The sequence below is a fragment of the Telopea speciosissima genome, chromosome 11, assembly GCF_018873765.1.
Source record: "Telopea speciosissima isolate NSW1024214 ecotype Mountain lineage chromosome 11, Tspe_v1, whole genome shotgun sequence".
In the NCBI taxonomy this organism is placed as follows: Eukaryota; Viridiplantae; Streptophyta; class Magnoliopsida; order Proteales; family Proteaceae; genus Telopea; species Telopea speciosissima.
This window is the reverse complement of record NC_057926.1, coordinates 33,647,276-33,662,800: the sequence shown is the minus strand read 5'-3', so window position 1 is coordinate 33,662,800 and position 15,525 is coordinate 33,647,276. Positions and strand designations below refer to the sequence as shown.

The 15,525-nt window shown below is 40.5% G+C and overlaps 1 protein-coding gene across 1 annotated transcript in view; it reads left to right on the top strand.

Annotated features, from left to right (window-relative positions):
* Positions 1 to 15,129, top strand: part of LOC122646074 (GTP-binding protein BRASSINAZOLE INSENSITIVE PALE GREEN 2, chloroplastic) — a 28,264-nt gene extending 13,135 nt beyond the window's left edge. Inside the window, exons 3-4 of the mRNA XM_043839547.1 lie at positions 11,442 to 11,609; positions 14,443 to 15,129. Of these exons, the coding sequence (XP_043695482.1) occupies positions 11,442 to 11,609; positions 14,443 to 14,796 (522 nt within the window). The 3' untranslated portion in view covers positions 14,797 to 15,129. The remainder of the gene's footprint in view (positions 1 to 11,441; positions 11,610 to 14,442) is intronic.
* The last annotated feature ends 396 nt before the right edge of the window (positions 15,130 to 15,525 follow it).

Here is a 15,525-nt window from a genome sequence, read left to right as displayed (position 1 = left end):
CCATTTTGGTGGTTGTGTTTCTTATTTAAGTCCTATTTCTCCTAGTCCCCCATCTCTTCCTCAACTCATTCCCCTTGAGGTTTCGAACCCCATGCCTCGAGCACCTGCCATCCAACCTCTATGAGTGCCTTTACATGTTTACAAGCGCCGCCTGAAGCAACTAACATCTTCTTCTGTTGTTCCTCTGCTCCCATCGTCTGACTCTTTGCCTGGAGATCCTTCCTTTATCATTGATCTCCCTATTGCCCTTTGGAAAGGTACTCGTTCCTGTACTCAGGATTCCTTGGTTGCCTATCTAATTGCTAATTATCTTTCCATCTCTAATCTACCTACTTCTCTTCGTAATTTTGATCTATTCCTCACATCTCACTCCATTCCTACCCATTACAAAGTTGCTTTGTTTAACACTGGCTGGAAAACTGTAATGGATGTGGAAATGGATTATTTGCTATCTTGCAACACTTGGACATTGGTAGACCTACCTACTGATAAGGACCTTGCACGATGTTGTTGGGTGTATACTATTAAGTATAACCCTGACGGTTCAATGGAGTGGTTGAAAGTTCGATTGGTGGCTAAGGGCTACACTCAGACCTATGGGTTCACTACTTTGAGACTTTTTCCCCAGTTGCTCGGTTTCTGTGTGAATCCTAATTTCTTTGGCTGTTAATCTTGATTAGCCACTCTACCAGTCAGACATCAAGATGCCTTCTTGTATGGTGACTTGCAGAAGGAGGTTTATAGGGAGCACCATCCTAGGTATGTTGTTCAGGGGGAGGATACTAAGAAAGTTCGTAGGTTGCACAAAGCTATTTAGGAGCTGAAACAGTCCCCACGAGCATGATTTGATGAGTTTAGCAAAGGTTTGTTGCTACATATGGTCTTTCTCAGTGTTACTTAGATCACTCAGTTTTTGTTCGACGACAAAACTCTAAAGTTATTATATTGGTTGTAAATGGAAAAGTCCTTATATCATAGACCATAACTGTAGTACCTTTTGTTTTTCTCTTATTTCTTTTAATGTTTATTGAGGTGAAATTTAATTTGTTGGATCCTACTTTCAACATTAAGCTGTTGCTCTATCATTCTTCCCCTCTTCTAATAAAGAAATATTAATTCACTTTAAATTATTAAAAGAAAAGGAAAACACTCGGCAAAGAAGGGCAATTACGACTTTGTAACAACTATGATCTGACGAAAGAAGTCAGTCATTGAGTTCTTCTTGTGTCCAACTTTCTCTATTTTTTCTTCTCCAGTGATTGTCTCTCTCTCCTGCAATGCTCAAGTGGCATTTCTCTCTCCAATCTATGGCTTTCCATTGTCCATCGAGATTTTGGATTCCCTCTAGTGATCTCCACCTCTCTTTGCAACTTTCAGCAAGGTTTATGTATTCTCCAGGGCGATTGGTGCAGACCTAAAAAGGACTACAAGCCAAGATCGATTCTAGTTTTTGAGGTTAAAGAAAGAGAGCTAATGATGAGGGTTTTCTGGACAGAAAAAGGGGCTGTAAATGAAAGAAGGGATGCAGGGGCAGATTAAGGATAGCTTTGAATGGCTTACTTGAAGATGATCTTCTGTAATGGTTGATGAATGCTTGAGGATGAAGATGATAAATAAGAAAAAGATAAATTCGACAAGTAGAGTCTCACTAGTGTCCTACCATAGGAGTCCCAGCTAGGCCACTTGATAAACTCACAAGCAAAAGTTCTCAAAGAGAGAAGAAGCCTATGTCTTTGTTTGAAGAATTCCGGAATGGCTCTACAGCCTCCCTGATTTTGGTATTTATAGGGGAAGAGAAGGCTGAGCATCCTCTTGAGTTACATGCATAAGAATTAAAGAGACTTTTGGAATTCCAAGACACCTAGAAACCAAACCCCATTACATAAAAACTATTTGCAAGAAAATAGAAAATTGTTCCAAGACCTTGGAACTAGAAACAAATCCAAAATAAAAGAAAGCAATAAACCTGCCTAGGAATATGAAAAGGCACAAATAAAGCCAGCCTTTGTGGGGCCAGTTTGACAGCTCCAATGAGTCCATGTTTTGGGCTGGTTGGGTCCAAAGTGAGACTTAATTCTTGCTGGACCCAATGGGGAACTTGGGCTGGAATTTCTTGCTGGTCTGACCTTTGGCTGCTGTTGGGCTGTGGGCTTAGACTTGGCCTTTAGCCAATTATACTTCTTAGCAAAAAAATGGTCTGGTCTTTTTGGTCCTGGTGGATCAGAAGAATGCACTGCATCAACTCTGTCCGGGTGAGAAACATTCAACCCCGAATGTAAAAGTAACATGTATTGATCATAGAGATTTGGATCAATGGTTTTGAAATCATCGGCGTGGATCCATGTGAGATCTATTGGTGGGTGACTCTTCCATTTGATGAGAAACTGATGATAACCTCCACCATTGCGAGTCATAACATACTTATCGTCTACAACATCTTCAATATGTTCTTTGGGAAGTGCCTTAAATTGTGGAAGTCGAAGAGAATGCTCGGTATCAGCTTCATCCGAGTGATGGCCCGTGTAAAGTGTCAAATCAGCAACATTGAACACATTAGTAATGTTCATATTTGGAGGCAGTTCAAGAGCATAGGCATTTGGGCCAACTTTCTTCAAGACTTTGAAGGGACCCATCTCTCGAGGGCTCAACTTATGGGTTGTTCTAGGAGTAATCCTTTTAGTAGGAATACGAACCATAACCATATCTCCCGGCTTAAACGTGATAAGTCGACGATGCTTATTGGCAGAAGCAGCATAAGTATCATTGCTAAGAGCAATTTGTTGCCGGATAGCAGCTTGCACATCAGTGATATATTGAAGGAATTCATCTGCTTCAATGCTGACTTGTGCATGGGAGGGAAGTGGGACCAAGTCAAAAGGTCATTTTGGTTGAACTCCAAGCTCAATTTCAAAAGGAGTACGACCGATGGTTCGATTTACCGAACTATTGTAGGCAAATTCAGCAATATCAAGGATTGGGGTCCACGTCTTCTCATAGTTTCTCACCAAACAATGTAAGAGATTGCCCAAACTGCGATTGATCACCTCCTTTTGTCCATCAGTTTACGGATGGAACGCCGTTGAAAACTTCAATTTGGTGTTGGTCTTTAACCAAAAGGTCTTCCAGAAATAGCACATAAACTTGACATTCCGATCCGAAACAATAGATTCAAGGAGTTCAAGAAGGCAAACAACCTCTTTGAAGAAGAGTATAGCAATATGCCGTGCATCAGATGTCTTACGACATGGGATGAAATGGGCCATTTTGGAGAAACGATTAACAACCACAAATATAGAATCATGCCTGTCTTGAGGAGGAGGAAGACCAAGCACAAAATCCATACTTATGTGAACCCATGGTGCATGTGGAACAGGCAGCAGGGAGTACAATCCAGTATTTTGCTTAGTTCCTTTCGCTAATTGACACATACGACATTGTTTTATCTCATGTTCAACATCCTTGAGAAAGTGAGGCCAATAGTAGCGATCAGCCACTTGTAGGAGAGTTTTATCACGCCCAAAATGTCCACCTAAACCTCCTCAATGTAATTCCCAAATAAGATGCTGCCTTAGGGAAGTTGTGGGAATACATAAACAAGTGCCATAAACAAATAGCCATCATGTAGTAAGTATTTGGAATTTGTCCCACCTTGCTGTAAGGTTTTGTAGATCTCGGAAAAATCTTTTTTTGTGGGATAATCGATCTTTATATGATCAATGTCCATGGCATGGGCTGAAAAAGTATTAAACACCAATACTTTTTGGCTGAGAGCATCGACCACAACATTCTCCTTGCCTGCCTTGTATTTTAGTGCAAAGAAAAACTCTCGCAAATAGGCTACCCACTTGGCATGTTTTTGACTTACCGACTTTTGCGAATGCAAATGCTTGAGGGCCTCATGGCCGGTAAATAAAATGAATTCTTTGCCAATCAAATAATGGCACCAATGCTTCAAGACTTGGACCACAACATACAACTCCAAGTCATAAGTGGAGTAACGCCGTTTTGCATCGTTGAGCTTCTCGCTATAGAATGCAATTGGGTGTCCATTCAAATCTTCCTTTGCCTTTGAGACACTTTGTTATAGGATCCATGATGGTGCTGAATCCTTTGATTTAGCATCGATAAAAAGAAGCCAAGCCATGGAAACTCCGAACTTCGGTGATGGTCTTTGGAACTGGCCAATCAACGATGCTTTGAACCTTCTCCGGATCAGCTTCAATGCCTTTGGAAGAGACAATGAATCCAAGGAAAAGAACCTTGGGCAGCATGAAACATTTCTTCAAGTTGATTTATAGCTTCTCCAAACAGAGAACTCACATCACACGACGTAAATGCTCCGAGTGATCGGCTGTATCCTTGCTATAAATCAAGATGTCGTCAAAACACACAACTAGAAACTTACCAATAAATGGACGTAATACCTGAGTCATCACCCTCATAAAAGTACTGGTGGCGTTGGTAAGTCCGAAAGGCACGAAGTTCCATTCATAGAGTCCCTTTAGTTTTGAAAGTCGTTTTCCATTCATCTCCAGGTCGGATGCGGATTTGTTGATAACCGCTCTTTAAATCTATCTTCGAAAAGATATTAGAGTTGGAGAGCATGTCCAATATGTCATCGAGCCGAGGGATTGAAAATTTGTACTTCACGGTGATCTTGTTGATAGCGCGGCTATCGATACACATTCGCCACGAACCGTCTTTCTTTGGGGTGAGAAGTGCTGGTACAACACAAGGACTCGTGCTTTCTTAGAGAAAGGCTTTCTTCAACAAATCTTCAATTTGCCTTCTTAACTCCGCAGGTTCCGTTGGACTCAAAAGGAATTTGGTAAGATAGACCCTGGTACAAGGTCAACAGTATTGAATGTCCCTCATTGGAGGTAACTCATCTGGAAGTTCCTCCGAAATAAGATCTGCAATGTCATTTAAAAGAGACTAGATAGGCATGGGAAAAGTAACTTCGGGGATGGGGGTATTTGCTTTTGGGACTAAGGCCAAGACAAGGCCTGTTTTAGTGCTTACTTTTACAAATTCCTGGTATGGTACAGCTAGAAGCTTAACACCACCAGAGGTACCTTTCTCCAGATTCCTGTTGAACTTTTGGACTGGTGCACTGCTGGCTGGGTGGCTCTGCGGCTTCGGATTTTGCAGGTTCATTGGATTAAAGATTATATTATTCCTTTGAAAACGAAAGAACAAAGGTTCTTCTTGCTGCCAAGTGCTACATCATTGTCGTAAATCCATGGCCTACCAAGTAGGATATCGGCCATACCCATAGGGATGACATCACACCAGATTTCATCTTCATAGGAACCCAGCTTAAGGGGAAGCGAACATCTTTGATTAACCATTATAGTGTTCCCATTGAGGAGGGATGCCTTATATGGTTTAGGATTTTTCTCAGCTTGGAGGTTGACCTTTGCAATAAAACTTTGTGAGACAACATTAACACAACTACCGTTGTCCACAATAACTTGTGCTACTTTGGGTCCACAAACCATTCTGTTATAGAATATGCATTGTCTTCACCAATCCTCACCTTGTGTTTCAACCAATAGGATACGATGTACAACATATACATCATGAGACTCCAATTCTTCTTCTTGGCTTTCAAAAGCCTGTTCATCTTCATAATCAATGGGTAAGCCATCATTGATTTCAACATCACCATTAGGTTCAAGTTCAGCTACAACAAGATTAGCATGTTGTACTTTTTGTGGACTGAACTTAGCAAAATGACCAGTTTTGTTGCAATGATTACAAGTTTGGCATTTTATCACTCTCTTGCATAGTGTACTTTCCTTTGTCAATAGTTTTAGGGTCAATACTTGAGTGAAAAGGGGGCCTATTGTTGATTGGCCTATTGAAAGTAGTCCTCCTAGCATCTCTGGTGGAAGTGTTAAAAGACCTAGATGGTAATTTTAACAAATCCTCAGCTTCTAAGGCCTTTTGATAACATTCCTTGATATCATAGATACTAGTAGTTCCCATCGCTCTACGAACCTCAAATTTCAAACCAAGCTTGAACTTAGACATGAGTTGAGCATCACTGGCCTCAATACCAGTTCGAGAGAGTAAAGAATTGAACTGTTCCGTGTATTCAGCCATGGATAAAGTTCCTTGACGGAGGGTATTAAACTGATCATGAAGTCGATCAATGAAAGAAGGGGGAAGATAGATATCTTTTAAATCATCTTTCATTTCCTCCCAAGATATGATGGGAGTGCCCTTGGTAGCCATCCTATTTTCATGCATCTTCCACCATTTCCGAGCAAGATCCATAATTGTCACGGCGGTTTGGCGACCAAGGCGTCCAAGGCGTCCGCCTAGGCAACCAAGGTGCCCGAGTCGGCCAAGGCGCCTGGACGCCAAGGCGTCTTGACAACTATGGCAGGACCAATTAATTTGGTCTTCACAAGTTTGATTTTTCTCAACTCAGTCATCTCATACCAATCGAAATAATCATCAACAACATTTAACCAATCAATAAATACCTAATGATCGAGCTTTCCATTGTACTCTTTTAGCTCCATTTTGACCTTGTGAGTATCGTCTTGCCTTCAGGGATGTTGGCCAGCATTTTGCTCAAAGTAAGTTTGCATGTAGTTCTCAAAAGTTGGTGGTTGATGTGGTTGTGATGGTGGTGGTGCATGTATGTTGGGCCTCAAAGGAACACTGTTGGCTGCATAAGATCTGGCTGGTGGATGATATTCACTTCCAGCCTCCATGTTGTTGAGTGGAGGGTGAGAAGTAGAGGGCTGTCGCTGCACTATTGCTAATATACAAGCTGACATCTCTTGCATGGAGTTAAGCATCTGCTTCACAGTAGCAGAAATTTCTTCAAGAGAGTGGGAGTTATCCTCTTTACCAGTCATAGCTCTGATACCAATTTGGTGCTGTTAACAAAACAGGAATTTCGTGAATGGCTTGAATGATCAATGAGATCAGTCAAGCTCTCTACTTATAATAATAATAATAAAAGAGATTACAAAGGAAACACTGTTTACGACACATCCCAAATTACAATTCTACCCTTGTTCAAAAGTACATAAATAAAGCATAAATAAAATACCAAAAATACCCTTATAATATCGGGTAACACATCTCAACACTCCCCAAGTTGGGGCATAGATATCACACATGCCCAACTTGACTAGACTAGGATAAAACAACTACCCACTCAACCCTTTGGTGACGACATCAGCCAGTTGATCTCCAGACTTCACAAAAGGGATACAAATCTGCCCACTCTCTAACTTCTCCTTGATGAAGTATCTATCAATCTCCACATGTTTGGTATGATCATGTTGCACTAGATTGTGGGCAATGCTAATTGCTGCTTTGTTGTCACAGTACAACATCATTGGAAGATGAACAGAACCCCGGATATCAAGGGGTAAACTCTGAAGCCACAGTAACCCACATATGCCCTGGGCCATAGCACGGAATTCAGCTTCAGCACTAGATCTTGCCACAACATTTTGCTTTTTACTCCGCCATGTAACCAGATTTTCTCCAACAAAAGTACAATAGCCGGAGCTAGATTTCCTATCAGGGTTACCACCCCAGTCAGCATCTGTGTAAGCCTCAATGCGAAGATGGTCATGAGGAGACAAAAGGATCCCCTTTCCTGGAGCTGACTTCAAGTTATAGAGAATACGAAGAACAACAGCCATGTGAGTGGAATAAGGATCATGTATGAACTGGCTCACAAGACTCACAGCAATGGCAATATCTGGTCTGGGTGTGGGAGAGATAAATCAGCTTGCCCACTAATCGTTGATATCTGCCCTTATCAATAGGTTCACCATCCTTCTCTTGCAGACGGGTAGTAGCTTCCAAGGGAGTGTCACAAGGATGACAACCAAGCAAACCAGTCTCTGATAGTAAATCTAGAACATACTTTCTCTGGGAGAGAAAGATGCCTTTTGGAGAACGGACAACTTCAATTCCAAGAAAATATTTTAGCTGTCCTAGATCTTTTATGTCAAATTTCCATCCCAAGAAAGCCTTCAGGTGAGAAACTTCATCTGTATCATTACCAGTCACAACTATGTCATCAACATAAACTATGAGAAGAGTGACCTTTTCTCCCTTTCGCTTGATGAATAGAGTGTGATCAGCATTACTCTGTTTGTATCCACAGGAGACCATGGCTTTATGAAACCTACCAAACCATGCCCGTGGAGATTGCTTCAACGCATAGAGTGCCCGTTTGAGCCTACAAACTTTCCCATGGGTCTTGTCAGAGGAAAAACCCGGAGGAACATCCATATAAACCTCCTCTTCCAACTCCCCATGAAGAAATGCATTTTTTACATCCAACTGCTGTAGGTCCCAGCCAAAGTTGGTAGCACAAGACAGTAAGACCCGGACAGTGTTCAACTTCGCAACAGGGGCAAATGTCTCCTGGTAGTCGATCCCATAAGTCTGAGTGAAGCCTCTGGCCACAAGCCTGACTTTATATCCATCCACTGATCCATCTGGCTTCTGCTTGACAACAAATACCCATTTGCACCCGACTGGTTTCTTACCTGAAGGAAGAACAACTAGCTCCCATGTCTCATTTTTAAGTAAGGCCGTCATTTCTTCCATCATGGCTGCTTTCCACTTTGGATTTGCAATCGCCTCCTGCCATTTTTGAGGAATAGAAACAGAGGAAAGAGAAGAAACAAATGCACGATAGGAAGGAGATAAAGCATCATAGGAAACAACATTGGAGATGGGGTGTTGGGTGCATGACCTAACGCCTTTACGAACAGCGATAGGTAAGTCAAGGGAGGGATCCTTACCAGATAATGTAGCAGGGTCTGGATCTGGATCAAGTATAGACGATTGTGGAGGTGGTATGGTAGTGGTGGTAGTCTCAACTTGTCATGTGCGCTCCCAGGTATATACCTTATCAACAGGGATTTGACTGACTGGTCTACGCTCCCCCTAAATAGGAGCCACTGTAGGAGCTGAAGTTACAGAGGGCTCCCCTTGAATAGAAGCCGGAAGAATAGCAAACACATCTTCAAAACCCTGATCCTGCTCCCCCTGAAGAAGTGTCTGGGAATAATATGACAAGGACTCATGGAAGACAATATCCATGGAGACAAAAGTACGACGTGAAGGTGGATGGTAATACTTGTATCATTTCTGGGTCGCAGAATAGCCCAGAAAAATACACCAAATGCTCTGTGGATCAAATTTCCCATGAGGAGCCCCAATAGAAGAGGACTGTATTGGAGCAAAAAATCTCAGATATGTAGGTTGGGAATGATGTTGAATGAAGGCAGCAAGGTTGCCAATCAGATGCAGCAGGAACTAGCAGCCCAACCCCAAGATCGATTAATGTCAGGGTTTTGAAAAAAACTCTGAGAAGAGAGATCGATAAGGGGCCGGGGTCTTCAACCAATCTGATGAAGTGAATAGGGGTTGAGAACAATATCAAATAAAGATTCCACAATAGAAGATGCAGCCGAAACAGATGTAGAGGCTTGATCTCCAAAAAAAATAGGAATCTTCAAATCGCAGACAATTCTTCAGCTCCACTTGATAAAAAAAAAAGAGGCAGAAAAAAGGAGGTATGTTGGGGCAGCAGCTAGATCATTACGATCACCTCAGTAGTGCTGCCCTAATGGGAGAAGAAGAACCAAAAGAAATGAAGAAAGAAGAAGGGGAGAAGCTCGATGGAGGGAAGGAGAAAAAAAATCGCAAGGAGGGAGGTGGATTCTGAAAACCAAGATCAGAGTGTATTTGGCTCTGATGCCATGTTAAAACAAAACAGGAATTTCGTGAATGGCTTGAATGATCAATGAGATCAGTCAAGCTCTCTATTTATAATAATAATAATAAAAGAGATTACAAAGGAAACACTGTTCACGATACTGTTCATATGAACAGTGTCACAGTCCAAATTACAATTCTACCCTTGTTCAAAAGTACATAAATAAAGCATAAATAAAATACCAAAAATACCCTTATAATATCGGGTAACACATCTCAACAGGTGCAGACCTAAAAAGGACTACAAGCCAAGATCGATTCTGGTTTTTTAGGTTAAAGAAAGAGGGCTAATGATGAGGGTTTTCTGGACAGAAAAAAGGGGCTGTAAATGAAAGAGGGGATGCAGGGGCAGATTAAGGATAGCTTTGAATGACTTGAAGATGATCTTCTGTAATGGCTGATGGATGCTTGAGGATGAAGATGATAAATAAGAAAAAGATAAATTGGACAACTGGAGTCTCACTAGTGTCCCACCATAGGAGTCCCACCTAGGCCACTTGATAAACTCACAAGCAAAAGTTCTCAAAGAGAGAAAAAGACTAAGTCTTTGTTTGAAGAATTCTGGAATGGCTCTACAGCCTCCACGATTTTGGTATTTATAGGGGAAGAGAAGGCTGAGCATCCTCTTGAGATTCATGCATAAGAATTAAAGAGACTTTTGGAATTCCAAGACAAGTGGAATTCCAACACTTAAAAACCAAACCCAATTACATAAAAACTATCCCCAAGAAAATAGAAAATTGTTCCAAGACCTTGGAACTACAAACAAGACCAAAATAAAAGAAAGTAATAAACCTGCCTAAGAATATGAAAAGGCACAAATAAAGACAGCCTCTGTGGGGCCAGTTTGACAGCTCCAAGGAGTCCACGTTTTGGGCTGGTTGGGTCCAAAGTGAGACTTAATTTTGCTGGGCCCAATGGGGAACTTGGGCTGGAATTTCTTGCTGGTCTGGGCCTTTGGCCGCTGCTGGGCTGTGGGCTTAGACTGGGCCTTTAGCCGATTATACTTCTGAGCAAAAAAATGGTCTGGTCTTCTTGGTCCTGGTGGATCAGAAGGATGCACTGCATCAGTGATATTTCTCTGAGCCCATTCACATTATAGTTCATCCAGTTGACGCTGGGCTTAGATTTCAGTTTTAACAGTTCAGGTTTCACACATTAAGGTTTAATAGGTTATGGTTTTACCAGAGGAAAAGTCTAGATAAAAGGTGAAGATGAAGATGTAAATGATTGGTCTAAACCAGAGGAAAAATATGATTTCATAACGGTTCAAGATGACCACAGAAGAGTTCAAGATGAAAAATATTGACCAGAGAGGAAGAATATGATTCCGTTAAGTTTCAAGATGACCACAGAAGAGCTCAAGATGAAAAACATTGACCAGAGAGGGTGAGGTCCGGAGGTTCATTCTCAGCCACACTATACCACTCACAAATGCAATGTTGGACTGTTAAATAAGTCTCTTATTGAACATGAGACAAATTTAATTCATTTTTTTCAATCTTCAAGGTCTGTTCTTCTGCTCCTTATATCATGTTGTGAATGCATATATTTCTAATTTTTGTTCCTTAATACTAGTAGATTTCTGATCAAAGTCAAAATAAATGCAAATATTTACCTCAGAAGGAATCTATTTGCTTTTAATTCCAAAACTGTCTTTCTTATTGTAGGCAGGTCAGGCAGTGCATGTTGGTGGTTTAATGAGACTGGACCTGAATCAAGCTTCAGTAGAAACAATTTATGTCACAATTTGGGCCTCACCAAATGTTTCTCTTCACCTGGGGAAGATAGAAAATGCTGATGAAATATGGAAAAAACATGCTGGTGTCAGGTTACAGGTAAATTTTTTTTTTAAATAGTTAAGAGTTCTATTATTAGTATTGATGAACACATTTAACATTTTGGGCAGGACACAAATTTTTGTGGGGGGTCTTGTCGATTTAGTTGAACATCACCTACAACACCAAAATTGAGAATTCAAACGTCAGAATCAAGCCTAATTAATTTTGGTTGGGTACGGTGGAGTCAGGATGCTTACAGGCTACGTTGACTTGGGATAACCGAGTAGGGTGAACAGTAGGACTTGAACTCACTGTTCTGCTTAAACCAACCTAGTCACAAAGTTGCAATCATACTAGTCTCTTTTTCATCATATACGAAGGCATTATGTATGCATCTGGATCAGTTAACTGCAGGTTCAAAACTTGCCTAGCTGCAGCTAAGTTACGCTGCTCTTTGAGAAGCATCAAGAGGAGGCCTGTCAGATTTTCTAGGTTTTTAACACCCCTCCTTTCTTCCTTAGATCCAAGGCGTTCGTCTTAGGATGATTTCCTTGTATTTTGGCAAACTCCACTCTCCTGGATCTAGATGTCTGTGGTTGTAGTATCACTTTCTTCTTTGGAAGGGGATGTGAATAGTAAGAATTATTTCTCGGGTTTGAATTTGATGATAGTTCTCTCCTTATCAACGGACTTTCAAAGCACCCGTTAGTTATTTTCCTCTTAATGGTGGCATTTCCTATAGCCCATTTAGGAAAGGCTTCCTAAACAGCCTTAAAAATCTGTCATTGAATCTCAGAATTGTTACCTATATTGTCAATATCACCCTTGACTTATGTGGAAACAGTGTCAACACACCCATGACTTGTGTGTTATGTGTCACCCCAAACCCATTACACCACATGCCACAGTCAATGTGTCAATCTTGGTGATGATTTAGATGGTTGGGGAAAGTATCCATTATAGGGTGGACCATAGGGCTAACTTTGCCTTAAATCTTGACGAATGGCCAATCCAGATTGTCCTCTATTTACCCAATGGGTAGTGGCCACATCAGCCATCTATTGATTTGATCCTGATTTGATGGTTTATAATGCACAAGAGAAAATCAACTAGATGTTAGGCCATGTAGTTGAGATAGGCCACAAAATTTTACTGATATATACCCGATGGCAACTCTTTACAATGGTTTGAGCCATCAAGATTAGCCATCCTTGTGGCTGAAAAGAAAATAGAAACAAAAAGGATGATGTAAAAGAGATTTCCCTTGATATTATTGTTTTTGGATTCTTATTATTTGTTGATTTCGGTCTTTATAAATTAGAGTTGCTGCACTGCTTTTAAAGTCACTGCCCAGAAATCCTATGTATACATTAGAGTTCATCCATTAGCATTTACATGAGATCCCAAACATTATTCTGAGTGAGGCTTCACTTGATATGGAAAATGGCTCAACTTTCTTGTAGCATCTCTCCTCGTAAAGTTGCCTGTGATTGGAAAAAGAAAAAATAATATTCGGCTCATGATAGAGACAAGAAGATGATTAACTAGGAAAGGCATGATGGACCAACTCCATCTGGTAAATGCCAAAATGTTTATTCTTTGGACTGTTCCAACCCAGTCAATTTTACAGCTGGAGTAATAACCAGTAGTCACTGAATGTGACCATCCAAATCCGCACTGTCTAGTGGGTTGGACTGAGCACTAGCGAACCTTACACATATAGTTGTATACAGGTTGGGTCTTGGAACTTCTACTTCTAATAATATTTTGATTAAAAAATGGCTGAGTTGAATTAAAGAAAGGTAGTAATTGAAAATCTTATATATGTTCTTTTTATTTCTACTTTCTTTTTTGCCTTCAAGGGCAAAATATCTTCTGTTTTTTTTTTGTTGGGAGGTCTGTGGTTGAAGGATTAGAAGAAAAAAAGGTGAAAGGTGTGATTTGATTCCAAGACCAAGGCAGAACAATCCAAGATCCTTACCGCTGGGGCAAGTGGCAACACTAGACATCTGTGACTCTACTTTTATTATTTTTCTTATCCAGAACTCCTGGTATTTAGTTCCTTGGTTGGATCTTGAAGTGTAAAATGTGACTGATAGCATATTTCAGATTGAGATGGCCATGTCATCATCTTCTGCATTTTTTATTACTAAGTTTTAGCCAAGTGTAGCTGAATCTTTTTCTTTTAGAGGCTTTTCTATTTGAACTTTCAGCCATCAACAAGATATCTAAAATCCTGAAATTTGAAGCCCTGCTCCTCTTCACATCAATCAGTCAACTTATAAAATGCAACTGATAAAGCAGAAAATTTTTCCCTTACTGATTGTTTTCCTCTAAAACGCAGCAAACCTCTAGAATTACAAGTGCACCAAAATCTTGAAATGTGCACTTACCCGTCTTTAGTCGCAAGAGCATCCCTTTTCCCCTTAATCGAGTATTGAGCTTTCTTTTTTCAGTTGTGTTTCAGATATTTGCTTGACTAATGAAATTTTGTGTGCTTCTTCTTAGCTTGATCTCTGAAATCATGAAATCTGAAGACTTGTTGCTCCTTCAATGCAAACAGCCAACTGATAAAATTTGACAATAAAACTTAAAATGTTCCACTTTCCTGATTGAAATAAGAGCGTCCCAGTGCACAAGGCTCCCATTTTCCTGTTTGCTTTCCTTAAAATCGAGCCACTCTCTAGAATCAGAGAGATCCAAAATCCTGAAAATTTACACTTCCCCTCCTTTCTCACCACAGAATCCATCTTTCCCCTAATCAGTTAGTCAGTTGTGTTATTTCCCAAAAAAAAAAAAAGTTGTGTTATTGAGTTCTCATAAGGGTGTTGTATTCCAGAAATTTGGTTGACAGATTTCATTTTATTTGTGCTTCTTATTGTTCTTTCAGCCTCCCATTGGTGTAGATCGAGTACCTGAATTAGGAAAATGGGAACATAAAGAATTCAAGGTGTCTGGAAGCAGCTGGGATGTAAACAGCATCGACATTGCAGTGGCAGGGTTTGGTTGGTTTTCCCTTGGACTGAAAGGTGAGGCAACCTTGGCCTTGTGGACATATAATGGTGTTGAAACATCTTTGCGAGAGCCATTAGTTCTTGACCGGGCACAATTCCTTGAGAGAGCTGGATTTCTACTGCCTAAGGCCATATCTGATGCCATTGGCAACCAAATGAAGCTCGAAGCTGAAAAAATGAAGAAGCTTCAAGATGATGAAATAGATTCACTTTCAGAGGTTCTTACCTGAAGATACATAGAAATGATACAGGTCTCATATTGAGAATCAAAACAAGCTTAGCTGTCAGATGAGGAAGAGTTCTAGATGAGAAGCCAGATCTAGAGGAGAAGTTGCTTGCTTTGTCTGTCCTGTGTTTCAGAATATTTAGAAAATGTGTATTTGGCTCAACTGGGTGTATTCAGCTGGAAGCACTGTTCTGCAAACAATGAAGAGTTCCATTCTCCAAGTTACTATGATGAGTGAAGAGGTTGTTTGTTTGATTTCTACATTTTCACTACCTTTTAACATTTGTGCTGCTTCAAAGTATTCACTAGTGAAGTACTCCCTTTCTTTTGCGAATTACGAAAAAATAAATAAATAAATAATTGCAATTACCATTCTGCACTGTGGAGAAATTCTTGGTCTCTCACTCAAACGGATTGCAATTCACCACAATGTTTGTAAAACTGTGTTGAAGACATAGTTTGCCAAATTTACTGCTGATTTTGCCTTCATGAAAACTGTTTAACTTTGCATTTCGAATGATGCTCAGGTGGCCCATTGGCTAACTTTATGCTTTGCTGCTTGCTTGCCGTGTGGCACAGGCTGTCCAGCTAGTTTTGGTAAGTTTTTGGATTTAATTTCCATATTTGGATGGAATGATCAAGGTGTGTGCTGCTTGGATTTATCAGTCTCTAGCAATTGTTGTTGACCGCCAAATTTGCAGACCTTTTGTCGATGTCATTATTTAATCATGTG